At 38.9% G+C, this 18605-nt stretch overlaps 1 protein-coding gene across 5 annotated transcripts in view; it reads right to left on the reverse strand.

Annotated features, from left to right (window-relative positions):
- Window positions 1-18605, reverse strand: part of FRK (fyn related Src family tyrosine kinase) — a 132829-nt gene that overhangs the window by 12502 nt on the left and 101722 nt on the right. For all 5 annotated transcript variants that reach the window (XM_047734327.1, XM_047734329.1, XM_047734331.1 and 2 more), the window contains 3 exons: window positions 9407-9570; window positions 7339-7507; window positions 2179-2337 (listed from right to left, as the gene is read on the reverse strand). In XM_047734327.1, coding sequence (XP_047590283.1) covers window positions 2179-2337; window positions 7339-7507; window positions 9407-9570 — 492 coding nt within the window. The remainder of the gene's footprint in view (window positions 1-2178; window positions 2338-7338; window positions 7508-9406; window positions 9571-18605) is intronic.

Consider the following 18605-nt stretch of genomic DNA (forward strand, 5'->3'; position numbering starts at 1 on the left):
TGGGGGAGATGTGGTCAGTAAGGTAATGGAGAGCTGAGCCACGTAGGATTTTAGAGGTCATACACGCAGAACCCACGGGAGTCAGTGAGGCTTTGAGCTGAGGAGAGACACGATCTGACTGACATTTTAACAGGAGATCTCCAACTTCTGCGTTGAGAAGAGACTGCGAGGAACAAGAACCAAAAGAGGGAGACCACTTAGGAAGCTCCTGCACCATCCAGGAGAGAGCTGATGACGGCTTGGACCAGGGTGTGTGGGCAGAGAGGGGGCAAAATCCTGGGTATACTTTGAAAAAAGTCAATTGGATTTACTAATTGGTTAGCTGGAAGCTGTGAGAAGAAGTAGAGATGATCCAAGAGATTAGGCTGAGTGTTGACATCGTCTAAGAAGGAAAGAGCACAAGAGTAGCAGATTATTGAGGATAACATACAATCAGTTTTGGACACGTTGTTTTGAGATCTTTTTTTAGTGGACATATGGAGTAGAAATTCTTGCTGTTCACAAACTTTTTTTTTTCTCCTTTCAGCCAGGTTAGCGGATTATACTTCGCTATTCCCTCTGACTTGATTTGACCAAATGAAAAGGCACAGGAGTTATCTCTGCATCTCCCCGTTGGAGCTCTAAGAGCCAGAACGAGATTAGTCCCATCACCTTCCCCTTCCAAGGTGATGAAAAGACTTGAGGCGTCAACCAATCTATTTTGCACACATGCTTGAGCAAGAAATAAAGGTCTCTGAGACTTGGGAGGGGGGTGTTGCTGCATCACACCAAGGTTATCCAGAGAAGCACTGAAGTAGAGTAGTCAAGAAGGCAGTTGGATTTATGATTCTGAAGTAATGAAGGGATGTAGTTTGAGAAATCTTTGATACATAAATGTTATTTAACCCTGAGACTGACTGAGATTAGCAAGGGAACTAGTGATGTTGCAAAATTCCAAGATATTGAGAGATCTGAGAGATGAGGGAAATCACATCAATGGGAGAAGGGACCAACGAAAAAGACAGGAGGAAAAGCCACTGACTGAAGTGTCTTGGAAGCCAAATGAAGGAAGTGTTTCCATTCATTCAAGTCCATTGAAATAAAAGCTCTGAATAGGTCTGAGGACTGAGAATTGACTATTAGATTTACCACCATGAATATTACAAGTGATCATTTTTGTTAAACCTGACCCAAGATGGCTACTGTACTTTTGTCCCTGGGAATAAAGCAAAAAGGGTCAATGGCTGAGGTCAGTCTTACTCTGATGGCTAATATATTCTGATATGGTTCTTTATGCAAAGGAGCTAAGCATATTTTTTTTTTAACAGCATTTAACAGGCCCACGTTCTTTTTTCCCCTTCTCCACTTTTGCCATTTACTACCAACAGCTTCACAAGTCACCCTGAAATCAGAGAACACTCTTATCTTTCTAACATCTTATCTCATCTCCCTTTACCTGTACGCGTGCCATCAATCCCACTCTGTCATTTTAGGAAAGCATAGAAAAAAGTCTCTTTTTTAGGCATGAATTATTCTCTCAGTACTTGATCTCCACTACTTTGAACATCTCATTTTAATACTCATTATATTGTTGCGTATTAAATTATTCATTTGCAATAAACATCAAAATTTCACAATGCCCTTAAGTCTTCTCTTACTAATAGGAAGCAGATGTAGAAATAAAGCAATAGTATATTTCCGCTTTTTAGTCTAAAAATTCTAATGTTGCCTAGCAGTGGACATATTTTAAACACCAACAGGTACGATGTTGTCAAACACTGGCAAAGGAAAAAGAATGAAGGTACGTCTCCCTCTATTGCCCCAAAAGTATTCCACATCCCCTAATTCTGGGCCATAGAACAAATTGGTCCACGACTGATAATGCTCCATTAGTTATTATAGGAAACAATGCATCATGTAAAACATCTATTCCTCAGTTTTCTACATTACATTTACGTACTCCACTATGTCATTTGTGAACAATTTCTTCTTTGCTACATAAATATTTTTCCTCCTTTTGGCACACAGTATATCTCCTATTAAAATGTAGTCGAGCCTTTCAATGTTGAGACATTCATTCTCACAGATATATACATTGTAAATATCCTCTGGGTTACAGAAGGCTTGCTAAATTGACATTTATAGGACTAGCTAAACTAAATTCCTCTTTTTCTTCCTTTTATTAAGTCTTTAGCTTACTTTGGAGATATTCTTGCAGACTTCCATGTCTCATCAACTCTGTAATAATATAAATTGGATCTTCCAAAGTGCAAACAGCATAAAGCTGGATAAGCTTTGGATGTCTTAGGTTCTTCATTATCTGTGCCTCCCTCAGGAAGTCATTTGGATCCATTGAACCTGAAACAAGAAAAGGAGGAAATCACTTTATGTTATTGAGGCATTCCTATCCTCACAGCAGTCTGGTGGAAATCACCAAGATTGCTTCCTGCTTCTCCGTAAAGTAAGAGCACTGGTGTTGCAAATCTTCAGATTTATCAAAGAAAAGAATCAGTCCAGCCAGGGCAACCTAATAACTAATGTGTGGGTACACCAAGGGGGCGTAATTTATGGGTTATGACCTGTAGGTGAAAAGAGGTGGACGCAGGTCCATATGAAAAATAAAGGGAAAAGGAGTGACTGACAGTCTAATTGATAAAACAAGGCCAGCAAATTAAGAACACAGAGAGAAGACATTCTGTTACCATGAATGCTGGAGGACACTGAATGTTTAATTACTGCAGCCAGACCTTTTTGGTCCAGGATCCAGAGAAGACTGATAGTTGCCCTGTCCTTGGTACCCACTGGGCAACAACCCTGAAGCAATGACATTCTGCCATATTTATGTTCTTAATTGTGTAGGGATATATGGTATCGGCCAAGCAGAAAACATTTAAGGGCTACACCCAAAACTTAGAGGTTGGTTTTTGTGGGTTTTTTTTTCCACCAGTCTTCTATGTCTAACTTCAAACTGGTCTTCAACATTTTCTCTCATTAATACATCTGTAGTCACACTCTTAAGAGCTTAACAGAACGATAAGGGAGACAGTATTGGGACCTATTTGGAAGAGTCACCTACAATTAAATTGTATCTTAATGGCTCAACTGTTACCATGCAAAGTGCCCGTAATTAACAAATAAAGTCTAAGAGGAGGAAGGACACCCGGAGCTTACATTTCATCGGTAATTTTTAAAAATCTCTCATATTCTTTTAGGATATGATGCTTCAGAGACATTACTGTAACTGAAGGAATCCTGTCACTTCACATCTCAGTATTCACTGTGGACAGTGCAAATAACATTTCCACTGACACTCCAAGGGACGGTTCCATTCATCTAACTCATGATGAAGACTTCACAACTGATACTGGAACCCAGGCATGGGCAAGCTTGGACGTTCTAAGACCACACTGCAACTGGTTTATTAACATCACATTAAGAAGAGTTAGATGTGACTTACAGATCATTTCACATAAAGCATTTAGGCAGTCTGTCCTTTGGTATTCCCTTGAGTGTAGAAGTTCAGAACACAAGCTTGGTCAAACTCAGATTCTTGTGTGATCTTTAGTAAGTTACCAAATGTCTCTGAACTTCAATTTCTTCATCTGTAAAACATGGCTAATAACCCTACTGATATCATAATATCATCACCAGGAAATAGCAATATCTGGCATAAATATGCATATAGGTATATATATATATATATATATTTCAATGACTATTGGTTATGATTTATATTATTATTAATATGCATACTTCACAAAAAAGCCAAACACATCAACTCTAAGTATTTTCTCACAGACTGAGGAGGGAAAGGGGCAAGGACTTGAAAGAGGGTGAATAGAGAAAAAGGACCTATACTCATTTCCATCATGATTTTCTCTGTTCCTCCATTCCATCCCTACCACTGGTTTGCTCCACATAATCAAATAGTGGTGAAATGGAGCTCAGAAGAAAAGAGGCACTTGAAACATAATAAAGGACTTTCTTCTTGTTACAATTAGTTTGGTCTATGGTCAAATATGGATATACTTGGATTCTCCCCACCCCACCCCAAAATAATCTGATTCATGAAGCTTCCAGTGATAAAAGCAATTATGATCACCGTTCAGGCAATTTATGTATACAGTATGCTTCTACACAAATGCTTTGGTTGCCATCAGATCCGTGGAATGCAGGACACTCAAATCATCGCCAAATCAGACTACGCACAAGAGCTGGACCCACGGGGGACTTCCAGGAGCCTCTGCAGGTGACGTCTGCTCAGAACATTCCACGGCTACGCTGGTTACAGCTGACCAGCTGCACAGCAGAGACCCAATTTCAACTCAGCTAGTAATGCAACATTAAATATTAATTTTTGCCTGTCATAGCTACTGTGGGAGTTGATTTCAGGCTCGTCTTTATTGCATGGTAGTCTGCTAAGCAATAAATAGCTGTTGAGATTGATTAATGGCCCCGGTGAAGTGAAGACATTTAACCAATCACCAAAGCTGTTTGCTGCTATTACACTGTAAATCAATAATAATTATTCCTGTTGGAGAGAAAACTATCATGGCTTTTTTTTTTTAATATAAGAAATGCAATTTTTTTGTTGTTGTTGTTCTCTTTTGACCTCCAGAAGGCCTTCCTTAAAGAACAATGTTGGGATGAATAGCTAGCAGCTTCGTTTTTGGAAAAGAATGATTAGATTGGGAAATAAAGCTGAGGCTCAACTGTCAACAAGATTAGAATTCAAAATAACATATATGCAGTGATTGGGAACATCTCAGGTGCTGGAATAGATCGTCCTCACCTGGAGTGCTCAACATGACATCTGGCCACTTGGAAGTGCTTCTCCATCACTTGAGAAGGCAGGTGTAGATGCTGAGACAGAAGGGCTGTACTAGCAAATTGCACATCAGTGGACATCTGCCAGCAGCCCCACTGAAGCTAACATTTAGTAATAAGAACTCACTGCCTATATTTTATACACATTGACTCAATTTGTCCTCATAAAACCCTGTGAAGTAGGAACTATTATAATTCCCACTTCCAGATGAGGAGATTCAATAGATTAATAAATCGTCTGATGTCACAGAAGCCAGAGCCAAGACTGAAATCAGGTCTTAGACCAAACTTTATGCTCCTACTATTACACCAAAGAGGCCCAACTTTCTCGCTTCATGGCACCTTCACTGTCTCAAGAACTTTTTTCATGTTGCCCCTAAGCCAATATCTAACGGTTCTATTGATTCCTTGGTTAAATCAAAGCAACTTTATAAGTATTTGTGTTCCAATAAGTTAATACCCATTTTGAAGAGTAATACAGATAAATCAAAAGAAAAAATAATTTTTATTTCATCCTTCACCACAATTACTTACTAAAGAGATACATACATTTATGGGACACAACACAATTTTTCAAGTCTTGGAAGCAGAGAAAATGTGGCTCTGCTCATTTCCTGCCCCACATTGATTTCTGCTTGGATCTTGCTTATGATCCCAGTCCCTACCAAAAACCTATTTTCACAAAGATATGATGTCAGCAAAAGAATGTAACATGGTCTAATACTGAACTGTGTGGTATTCAAGTTTACCTCAAAACTTTTAAATATCCTGTGACAGTCTTGTGAATTCACTGTGGTGCCCCAATGTGCCTTGGCACACAGTTTGGGAACCATGGTGTTACACTAGACTGCTAACCAGCAGCACCCAGAGGCTCCAGCTCTGCCACCGGGCGGTTTACTAAACCCTTAAGGATTCTGGGTTCGGTAAAGAAGGAAGGTCCCCCAGAGAACCATACTCTAGCTTCTGGTTATTATTCCTGCTTATGTTATTAGAAGTAGTTGTGAGGCAACTACAGTAAAGTCACACTGTCAGAGAATGTCACTTCCCTAGGGAGACGAAGCAGAGATAGATGTGGGTTCAAATTCCAGCTCTGCCACTGAATGACCTTACAGTAACAATAACAATAATAATAATAATTAAAATAAGAACAGCTTTTCCTGGTCACTTACTGTGAACCACACTTTATTCAAAGCATTTGCACTAATGACCCTCTTCTTTTTTTTTTTTTAATTTTTATTTATTTATTTATTTATTTATTTATTTATTTATTTATTTTTATTAACATACAATGTATTATTAGCCCCAGGGATACAGGTCTGTGAATCACCAGGTTTACACACTTCACAGCACTCACCATAGCACACACAACCTTCTTTTTTATAAACGATAAAACTGAGACTTTGTTTTATACAACTAGTAAGTTTTAGGAAAGTTACTTAATCTTTCTAAATTTTCTTATCCTGCTTTTAAAATGGAGGGGATAATGCCTGCCTGAATAAATATGATTTTAGTGTACTTCTAATTTCTATGATAGGAAAAAGGAAGATGGAAGAAAAAAATAGTTCTTACATTTCCAAATATGAGGGCTTTTAGATGGGACCCTTTTACCTTTTTTTTTAATCATGTTAAATTTCTTTTCAGCGTAACAGTATTCATTGTTTTTTTTTTTTAAGATTTTTATTTATTTATTTGACAGAGAGAGATCACAAGCAGGCAGAGAGGCAGGCAGAGAGGCAGGCAGAGATAGAGGAGGAAGCAGGCTCCCTGCTGAGCAGAGAGCCCGATTCGGGGCTCAATCCCAGGACCCTGAGATCATGACCTGAGCCGAAGGCAGCGGCTTAACCCACTGAGCCACCCAGGCGCCCCAGTATTCATTGTTTATGTACCACACCCAATGCTCCATGCAATCCATGCCCTCTCTAATACCCACCACCTGGTTCCCCCAACCTCCCATCCCCCCACCTCTTCAAACCCTTCAGATTGTTTTTCAGAGTCCATAGTCTCTCATTGTTCACCTCCCCTTCCAATTTCCCCCAACTGCCTTCTCCTAACTCCCCATGTCCTCCATGCTATTTGTTATGCTCCACAAATAAGTGAAACCATCTGATAATTGACTCTCTCTTTTTACCTTTTAACCATAAATAATTAGTGTTTAATAAAACTGTTTCTCCCTTCAGATCCCTGAAGATCTCCAAGGTTCCACTGATTTAAGTATTTTCAGTGAAGTCAGTATTTGTAATGGAGGCTAGGAAAAAATGGGAAGAGGGATAATCCGAATTCTAGAGAAGAGATACTTTGTTGAAATCTTGCCCTGGGGATGTCTTAAGCATTAGCTGATCACAGGCACCTGCTCTTGCCTTTATAATCTAAAGCATGTTATCCTTTATTGTCATCTGGTCCAGAGAAGGTGATCACAACACTTGCTTGGTGCCTTCCTTGGTTGTCCTGTGACCCCTTGGACAGTGACAGTAGCAAGTGGAGCTTCTAAAAATCAACATATGACATTTCACCTTTGACATTCTCTGTCCATACCTGGTTTTAATGTTTTCACTGCTACCGAAGTGGTGTTGTTCCACAGTCCTTCCCACACCTCACCAAACTGCCCAGATCCTAATCGCTTCAGAAGCTGTATAGACTTGCGGTCTATCTCCCACTGGTCCGCGGTTTTATACGACAAATCAAAAGGCACTGGCACTTGTATCTGTTTCACAGAATAATTAGAATAAGTATAAGAAAAAGATTTGACAATTTTTTTGGTTGAAAATAATAGTCTAGACACTTTTTTAAAAAGACACCATTTTTAAAACCAAAACGTTGTACATTTTATTCTCATTGCTTTAAAATGAAAAGGCTATCATGGCAGAACCTGTATCCTTGCTATTTGAGCTGATCTCCCCCCAATTCTTGCTACATCAGGCACCCTGCTGTCCATCTGACCCACTCTACATCCAATGCCACTCCTACATGGTCTGACTGACTTTCCTCTGACTTTTTGCCTAGCTAAATCCTCCCAAATTTAAGGCCCATTTGAAGTTCCACCTGATTTGCAATTAATTCCCAAATTCTTTGGCCTATAACATTTACCATATGTATCATATATTTTTGCATAATTAAAATGTCCACCTTGTTTCAAATTCATTTATTTGTTCATTCACTCGTGTACTTGTTCATTTAGTAAATACATATCCCATTCAGTAAACAAACATTTAGTAAATACATATCCCATTCAGTAAACAAAATAGACAAGACCCCTGCCCTCCTAGAATCCATCGTCTAGTTCATTATCTACCATCAGAAATTATCTTAGTGGGGCGCCTGGGTGGCTCAGTGGGTTAAGCCTCTGCCTTCAGCTCAGGTCATGGTCTCAGGGTCCTGGGATCGAGCCCCGCATCGGGCTCTCTGCTCAGCGGGGAGCCTGCTTCCCTTCCTCTCTCTGTCTGCCTCTCTGCCAACTTGTGATCTCTCTCTCTGTCAAATAAATAAATAAAATCTATAAAAAAAAAAAAAAAGAAATTATCTTAGCTCCTCTGCCAAATCATCAGCACACTGAATACACAGAAGGTATATGCTTCTTTGTGATCATTTGTCCCCAGCAGAACCCAACAATATTGGTTAAATTGAGTATTTTTTAAGCCACATCTTTGCATCAGGTAAGCTATTCTTAGCATGAGCTTACATATTCTTGTGGGTCATGCCTACGCCATCTAAGATGCATGCACTTATACCAAAATTGCACATTCACTTGGCAAGATTTAAGTCAATGAATTCCCTACACATACACACTGAACAAAATTCTTCAGCTTCTACCTGTTCATAAAATTCTGGTCAGGTGTTACCAGGAGCCTTTCACTCATTATCCAGACATAAACCACAGGGCTGGCTGTCCCGTTGACAGGACACAAGACCTGGACTCTGATGAGGAGCTGAGGTTTTATCCCACACCAGTGCCAGACCACTCTACAACTTTAAATAAGTCTCGGTTAGACATGCCACAACTGATAGATGTAGATAAATTCTATCAATGTTTGGCCCAGCCAAACTGTTAGAACAGTTAGTTAAATGACATCTCTATGCAGACCAGCTAATGAGTCTAGTATTTTCATATTAATACTCTTGAATACAGATCTAAATAAGAATTATATTTGGGCACCTTTTTTCCCTGTCCAGACATATCATTAAGTGCTCCAGTGGCAGGACACCAGATTAATTTCCTAGTGCAAAGAATGAATACTTTCTGTCTTGAGTGAGTGCCTTAGGTCAGGGGTTGGCAAACTTTTTCTAAAAAGAATGAGATAGTAAGTATTTCAGTCTTTGTGGGCCATGAAGTTTCTGTTGCAACTATTAAATGCTGCTAGTACAGAGAAAAGTCAAAGACAATTTGTAAATGAAGGAACATGTCCACGTTCCAATAAATATTTAGTATTTAAAAAATAAGTGTGGGACAATATGGGCTTGTAGGCCATAGTTTTTCTATCCATGCCTCAGGTAATCAAATGACCTTTTTCCCCCACCTCCTGAACAGACATATCACATGAGAGATACTCCAATATCTGAAGGCAAAAGGTTAACTTCAAAATGAACCATCTTGAAAGCATTTCACCTTTAAACATGGTTTTCCCAGCTGGACACACAGGCCATCACTTGTCTCGGTGTAGTAGCTCACAATTTCATTCAGTGTTGAAAAGGTTCTTCTCTGGGTAAGGAAAAATGCCCCTTCATCCAGCCTTCTGATTCTGTAGTGTTTCACAGCCCTCTCATCTAAAACTGGAACACAAAGTAAGTCCTATTAATATACTTCTTGCCAAAGCCAAGCAGATTTACTCATTTTGTGGTGATAGTTTCAATACATGGAATAAAATTTTCTTAAGTTCTATTTATTTCACAACTTGGTTTCAGAAAAGACTTCAGGAAGTTTACAAAAAAATATATAGCAGAAGAAAAAGGAAAAAGAACTGGGAAATCACATTTTAAAGGAAATATAAAATAAAAATAAAGGAGTGAGGTCACCACTAAAAAAGCTAGGCTTAGAGGTCTATTGGACTTGATTAAAACAAGCCATAAAACTAACTCTATCATTCTAGGGGCACCTGGTTGGCTCGGTCAGTAGAGTATGTAAATCTTGATCTTGGGGTCATGAATTCAAGCCCCACACTGGGTGTAGAGCTCAGTTTAAAAAAAATGGACTCTCATACTAGCAATGCAAAGAAGGAACATTATCAGTTTCAGAAATACCACAAGATAAAATCATAAAAGTTGTTTAGAAACAGTTCAACTCTGGGTGCCTGGGTGGCTCAGTGGGTTAAAGCCTCTGCCTTCGGCTCGGGTCATGATCCCAGGGTCCTGGGATCGAGCACCACATCGGACTCTCTGCTCAGCGGGGACCCTGCTTCCCTTCCTCTCTCTCTGCCTGCCTCTCTGCCAACTTGTGATCTCTCTCTCTGTCAAATAAATAAATAAAATCTTTTAAAAAAAGAAACAGTTCAACTCTTCCTGGTACAGAGGCCATGGAGAATATTCTCCCATGAAATCCTATGAACTGGAGAGTAAAACATTGTCCTCAGTACTACCTGACAGTAATATAAGGAAATCCGCAGGGCAGCTCATTATACTGTCTCTAAATGCAGGCCGAGAACAGAATGTCCAAGTACAGTTCAATAAAAGCAATTCCACGGGGCCCCAAATAATGCAATCCATGTATACAACCTTCCAGCACGATCACTTGATCCAAGGGCAACTTCTGTATTAGCTAAAGGAATAAACAGACCGCACACCCTTTTGCAAATCATCTGACTCAGAGAGGATGTTGATTTTGCCTGCCACCAACCATCCTCCCATCTTCTGGTATCAGAACCCCACTTTTTCCGGAGAATCACTGCTCCTTTAAGAGCATGTGGTCCTAGGGTACGGATGCCAACCCTGAGCCAAGGAATGAACAAGAGCCAAGAAGACTCAGTTGCAGGACGTGGGTTATAGAGCTCGAGGAAAACAGGAAGAAGTCTATCGTTATGGTTGTTGTTTTGGTTTGGTTTCTGTTTAACTGCTGGGAGTTTAAAGCTCCTGGCAAAATCTTGTCCCCAGACAGGGAGAGAGCTTGCCTGAGAAGCTCTTTCCGGGATATGGAAAGCAAAGCTTAGGGCCCCCCAAGCTTGGATTCTCAGCCAGAAGAGTCAACCACGTTTTTCACTTAAACTAGTTTGAATCGGTGGCTTTATTAAAGCACTTGCATTCAGTATACTGACTAATGCACTTCATAAACTCACCTTTCATTTAGCATAATTACTTGTAAGTACTGAGCGCATTTACCAGAAATACAGATATTCTGAATTCCCTGCAAAATATAGAAACTTGTGCTCTAGTAATCAGTCAAGCTGGAGCAACACTCTCACAAAAGAAAAGAAGACCAAGTAGAACACAGCTCAATCCCAGCACGGAGGTTTACTGAGGGCACGCTGCTGGCGAGGAAAATGTTTTCCTCATAGAATAATCAATACACCTCACAATGGCTAAAATAAAAAACAGATAATAGAAAGGGGTGACAAGGAGGCAGATTAACTGGAATTCTCCTGCACAGATGATGGAGGTGTAATTTTCACAATCACTTTAGAAAACTGTCATGATCTACTAAAGTTGAACATAATCCTACCTAGAGTATAGTGATTCCACGCCAATGTATGTAATCAACAAAAGGCACAATATATGTGCCAAAGCACATGTGCAAGAATGCTTTTAGCAGCATTGAGAGAGTCTAACCCTGGAAACAATCCAAATGTCCATCACCTGTAGAAGAGACTAAGAAATTATTGTATGTTTGTCCAGGGAATACTGTACAGACATGTAAATAAACCAAATACACACATGAACATGAATGAATCTCACAAAAATTATTTAAAACGATTATTTAAAACCATTAGTTAAAAACTAGCAAATCTACTGATATTTGGAGTCAGACTGGTGTATTTATAAGGTTCTCTTTCTTGACTGGGTGCTGGTTTACATGGGTGTATTCACCTTCTGAATGTTCATCAGATCAAACTCTTACAAACTGTGTACTTTTGTGACATATGTCACACATCAATTTAAAAGAATTTTCTTATCGGTGCCTGGGTGGCTCAGTCGGTTAAGTGTCTGCCTTCGGCTCAGGTCATGATCCCAGGGTCCTGGGATCGAGTCCCACATCAGGCTCCCTACTCAGCGAGGAGTCTGCTTCTCACTCTGCCTCCCATTCCCCCCTGTTTATGCACGCATTCTCTCTCTCTCTCAAACAAATAAATAAAATCTTTGGGGGAAAAAAAACTTCAATGTTCTTTTACCAAATAAAGGTAAATATGTGAGGTGATGAATGTATTAATTAACTCAGTGGGAGTAATCCTTTCACAAAGTATGCGTATATCAAATCATCACATGTACACTTTAAATCCTTTACAATCTTCTTGATTTTTTCCTCAATAGCTGAAAAAAAAAAGATCACATCATCTGCATACAGAAAAATATTTTAGTTTCTTATAATACAGCGGGTGGGAGTACATTTAGATACTCCAAAAGCCATATAAGTTTATTTAATTACAATTTCTGAAGTATCTGTAACATATTTTTCTACTCTCTGATCTGTCAGGTTACCATTCTCCCTGACTGTGACTCTTGGGACAATGTTAGTTGTCCTATATAATAATCACCAAATGGAAGGTTTTACCATGATGTAGAGCTAAGCTCATAACAATTCCTATATATGGATTAAAAGGCTAACAGAAAAATCAAGGAGAGCTGAAAACAGTATTAGCCCAATTCATTTCTCCACAGAGTAACAAAAATATTAGAAGCAGAAAGGTAGCTAAATAGAAAGCATACCAGCAATTTATATAAATGGCTGGCTTGAAAATTCAAGCTTTGCCATTTATCAAACAGGAAAGTACATAAATTATAGAAATGTATAGCAAGCCAATAGGGTTATAATTGGAAATGACTGGAAGCAATAAAAACATTCCCCTCTTTTAAACAAGATGGACAATATCTAGTTTCAAACTAAAGTGGACTGTGTGGAAATTAAACAGAAACAGTAATTCCTTTTTTTTTTTTTTTTAAGATTTTACTTATTTCTTTGACAGAGAGATCACAAGTAGGCAGAGAGTCAGGCAGAAAGAGAGGGGGAAGCAGGCTCCCTGCTGAGCAGAGAGCCGGATGTAGGGCTGATCCCAGGACCTGAGATCATGACCTGAGCCTAAGGCAGTGGCTTAATCCACTGAGCCACCCACACACCCCCAGGAATTCCTTTTTGATGCACCACAAAAGAGCTAAAGATTTCCAAGCTAGAGACTAAAATCAATAAATGACTGAAGGGGTAAAGTACTTCCTGTGATTTTCTTAATAAGGGATGGAAATCACAATGATTGATATGGCTTTGGCAATTGTTATTGATTATAAAGAAAGCCTAAATAAATGTTTACCAACTCTGTAAAGGTTTCAACTCTCAACTATAAAAACCAAATACTTTGCAATACATTTAGAGTTCTTAAGCACAATAAAAGTAGTTTCGTTTAATAGGAAAAACAATAGATCTGGAAATGGGAGACCGAGTGACAATTTAACTTGTATATGACCAAAAACACATCAATCTCACCTGGCCTCTGTTTCCCCATCATTAAAATAAAAGAGCAGGCTTTGAGAAATCTCCAAATTTCCAATTGTTTCACGCTTAGTAATCAAACATCTCTGATGGCTGTTGCTTTCTCTCCCTGAATTCCCATTTTTTTTTGTTGTTGTAGTCCTTTTAAAAACAAGTAATGGGACGCCTGGATGGCTCAGTTGGTTAAGCATCTGCCTTTGGCTCAGGTCATGATCCCAGTGTCCTGGGATGGAGTCCCACCTCTGGCTCCTTGCTTGGCAGAGAGCCTGCTTCTCCCTCTGTCTGCTGTTCCCCCTGCTTGTACTGTCTCTCTCTCACAAATAAATAAATAAAATCTCAAAAAAAAAAAAAAGGAAAGAAAGAAAACAAAAAGTAAAAAAAGCCAACTTAAATAATTCTCACCTCAGAGCTTTGAACACCACTTGGATGCTTTTCCTAAGAATCTGAATCTTCTCCTCGTAGCTGGTCCCTTCCTTCCGATCTCAGTTTAAATTCTCTGAACCACCCTTCTCCGCCCACCCTATTAAACACACCTCTCCCTACCTCCCTCCTATCACCCAATTTAACTCTGAAAGTATTTCTCTCCATAGAGGTAGCTCCCTGCTGGCACCGGCTCTGCTGTTTCCACCCCATAGCGACTCAGAGCCTGGCACAGAGTAACAACTAACATAAACATCTGCTTGATGAACGGACGGTGATGCACCAACTCTTGAATCTGAAGTGAAATCCAAGCTTCTGCTACAAAATTAAAAAGGTAAGTATACAAATATTTCAAGACACACGTCCCTGGAACTTTATTTTTAAAGGGAGGAAAACACACTTAGCCCCAGAATATAGATACTTTTAGAGGACAGTCATTCAAATTTATACCTTTTTTTTTAAAATTCTGCAGCATAACACAGAAATAACTACTCTATCTCTAACTGACAGCATGGATATTTCTATTTGGTTAATTCAAGTTTTCAACTTAAGTAAGACTGAAAGACTATCTATCTATCCATCTCTCTCTCTCTATATATATATATATGATGTACAAATTAGACCACAGAAGCTACATCAGGGAAATTCAATACATTGTAGTCAGGATGAAGGCCCTTTCAGTATTGAGTAATCAATATTGAATAATCAAATCCAAAATATACGATTGTTTTTTTAAAGTGGTTTTAATTTGTTAGTAGTGAGCCCAGATGTTTACAAGTTGTCATTCCTAATAAAGATTGAACTGGGGTTGGGGGAGGGGTCTCAGAACTAGGGAGAAATGAATTTTCTATTCCTTTTTCTGGCTTATTGTGATCTTTATTATTGGACCAAACCTATCCCAAACTCTACAGATAATAAGTGAATGATAATGTTTGTGCCGTTCTTATTGTGAATGACTGAGTTTAGACTAATTAAGCATTCTAGTAGTTCATCAGCAAAAACCATAAGGCTAACTATAAAATATAATGGAACCATCCATCAACAAACTCAGCAGCATCATGATTGAATGAATTTAGCTAAAAGGCCAGGCATCCTGAGTTTATATCTTGACTCTCATTTATGCTATTTGACCTACGGGAAAATGTTTCACCTGTCAACAGATTACTCTACTAGAACATGCCCAAGAATTAGAATATATTTCAGAGATGTAGGTAAGCATGTAGGAGGAGTACAATAAAAGTTTGTTGAATGTTGAAAGAATTCAACTATTTCTGCCCCATGAACTTCTGTAAGGGCTGTGACATGGGTCACGTGGTTATCTGGTCCCCTTCACTTCCAGAGTCACTAATTCTGGGGGGAAACTGCGTGATCGGGATGGAATCTTAGGACTACAGTCCTATTTGCCAGACTCAAATGCTTTTCTAAGTGGTCGATAGCAGATACAGAAGTCCAGCTTTCTCCTAAAGGTGAGATCTTACTTTATATCGTCTCAGTTGGTGGGAGTATTTGTGCAGGAAGTAGTGCTGTGAGCGTCCAAGGAGTCCCGTCCCCATTCTACCACATCACTAAGACAGTATTCAGTACATATTAAAGCATTAGGAATTCCAAAATATTCCAAAGTCAGATTTTTAGAAGACAGAACCTCCAGAAATGAGCTTTAGAATACAATATGAACGTAAAGTTGGAGACTATGTCTACAAGACAAGAAGGCAAGCTAGTGGCTCAGTGAAAAACACCAGTGAAATGAGTAGCTTGGCACTTTACAGATAAACAAAGGGTTGATTGAGCAGATTTCTATTTTCAGCCGGTCTCCTGGCATCATCTGGGCACAGCCTTATTCCTCTTGACTGATAATAATCTGTTCCCATACTGAGTAAAACACTATGACTTAGATGACTGAACAAAGGACTGAAAATCAAGAACTCACGGCCCTAATCTTATTCCGCCAGTGATTTGTTCTTTGACCTTAGGCAAGGAATTTCATTTCAGTTTCCTTATCTAGAAAATGAGAATAATGATCTTATCGATATATCCCCCCAGGGATAGTTTGAGTGTCATTATTCACAAAGGATGATAGATATATCTAAATGTGCAATGTGTGAGTACTATATTAGAATATCTGTAGTATCAAAAAGCTTTGTCAACAAAAGAGAACCACTTTCAAAGTAAAATTTTCCGCTCTTTGCACAATGATGGCTACACAACATAGTGGTCACCACGTGTATTAAATGAGGAAATTGCTATTAATTCTGTGTGACAGAGCTCCTGCACTTGTAAATTCCCATTTATTTGTACTTTTCAAAACTATTACAGGGGCACCTGGGTGGCTCAGTGGGTTAAAGCCTCTGCCTTCAGCTCAGGTCATGATCCCAGGGTCTTGGGATTGAGCCCCGCATCGGGCTCTCTGCTCAGTGGGGAGCCTGTTTCCTCCTCTCTCTCTCTCTCTGCCTACTTGTGATCTCTGTCTGTCAAATAAATAAATAAAATCTTTAAAAAAAAACATACTGAAAATATTATTTGAGGACACATCCAATTACTAGGTACCTTTTTAAGTCAAAGATGACATCATCAGTTTACACATAAGTCAACTCTCTCTCCCATATCATATAGCAGAGAAATCATGAGCCTGACTCATATACTGTACAAATACTTATGACATTTTTGAGAAAAATGTCAGTCTTATCCTCAAGACCCCTATGGTCTGAGTCTTTCTAAAAGTAAGTCAATTCCCTATCAAAGGTGGCTCTTAAATTTTCAGAACAGAATGTCAGTTTTACTGTTTATACGTATGTTATCTTAAGAAGATGAGTATCTCAGGGCACCTGACTGGCTCAGTCGGTGGAGCATGCGAAGTATGTGACTCTCGTTCTCAGGGTTGTGAGTTCAAGCCCTACATTGGGTAGAGAGCCTACTTTAAAACACACACACACACACACACACAGAAATTTAAAAAAGAAAAGAAAAGAAAAGAAAATTAGTATCTCTTTAATTAATAGCACATAATTGTAACATTGAATATTTTGCTAGATAACTGAGCTTCTCCCACAGTTACATATGAAAACGGCATTTGCAGTGTCGAATATCGCAGAGAAAGTCTCCAGGAAACAAGTTGACTCTTTATTCCTCTCGGGACTCTAACAACTCACTCAGTATTATATCTGCAATAAATCACACGGAATTTACATGCTTGGATTATATTATCTCAGTTTCCTACAGAAAATCTTTCACTGGGCTAAGATTTAATGTGACATGAGAGCCAGTGCTTCCACTTTTCAAAACTTACCCTAAGGAAATAATCCAAATATTGACATGTATTTATTTAGCTCTATCCCTGCTTTGTTCCAGAAAGACTCAAAGGCTTACACAAATTATCAAAATAAAAGAAAACTTAGAGTAAGTAGGTAAAGGAAAGAGGACAGAAGGGAAAGGGAAGGAGGACACTCCGGGAACAAGGCTGGTATCCTTTATGTAAGGTGTTCTTTATAGTCCGGTCCAGGTTTGCTAGAAGCAGGCCAAAGATTTGACTCTGCATTTCTTGGCAGCTCATAGCCCTGAAGGAAACACATCCAGTTACCTGATTCCCTGAAGAACACAGTAACATTAACTGAACATAGTAACATTAACATTACTCAAAAACAAAACCAAACAAAACAAAAAACAAAACAAAACAAAAACAAAAAAACCCAAAACCAAAACAAAAAAACTATTCCTGCAATTGAAATGAGAGGAATTTCTCAGGTGGGTCCTCATAAAGAAAACACAGAACATGAGAAAGAAAGAAAGAGAGAGAGAAAAGAAAACACAGAAAATGTAATAATATAAGCAGCAGCATTCTTGATATAAATACACAGACACACTGCAAAGGGGTGGCTCTTAGCATGTCCATTAGTGTGGGTCCACTTCCAACATGAAATTCAATAAAAGTGTTTCTATGGGAAACTAAATGCAGTTCATCATCCAGAATAGGAAAAGCAAGAGGTATAAGGATGTTCACCGCAGCATTTTTATAGCGCTAAACGACTGTTAAATTGCAGTAAATCTGAAAATTGAGAGTTAAAAATATAATCATAAAAATTATGTAGTAACAAGAAAAACCATAATGTGTTAAGGAAATAAGTGGGACACAAAATTAAGAGAATACTATAATTGCAAACATGAGGCTGCATCTGGCGGTTCCCATATCCCCGGGGCCCTTTACCGCTAAGGGAACCCAGCTGAGGTTCCCTGTGAAAACCATAATTGCATAAGGGCAAAGATGATTACATTTGCCAACATGAAAAGATTGGCAGATTTGTATTTTACTCTCTGTGTTTTCCTAACCAACAGTTATAAAGGTACGGTAACTTTAAAATAAGAACAAATACATAATGCTTCCAGTTTTTTAGAGAAGCCATATAAGAATTGACTCTGTGAGACAAGGTGCACACATTCAGCTCAAGACTGTCCAATCTGATACTTGGTATTCTTTATATAAAACCCCCACGAACTCATTTCTCTTCGAACTTAATGCTGAAAATCAGAACGCATCTCCTCCTACAGAAGCCAGTGCGCAGCACAATGTGCTTTCCTTTTTGCCTTATCTGCAGGGAATCCTTACCTAAACTGACTTCTAAACTGTGATAATTATCTCCCATTAGAGGCTCAGCAAAATCTATTTCTCTGTTCTTTTTCATTGATTTTGTCTTTTTTATGTTTAGCTGTATTTTCCGCTGTTTCTGCACCGTAAGCCAACTTAAAAACCTTTTGTAGAAGTAAGCAA

The sequence above is a fragment of the Lutra lutra genome, chromosome 6 (genome assembly GCF_902655055.1).
Source record: "Lutra lutra chromosome 6, mLutLut1.2, whole genome shotgun sequence".
Lineage (NCBI taxonomy): Eukaryota > Metazoa > Chordata > Mammalia > Carnivora > Mustelidae > Lutra > Lutra lutra.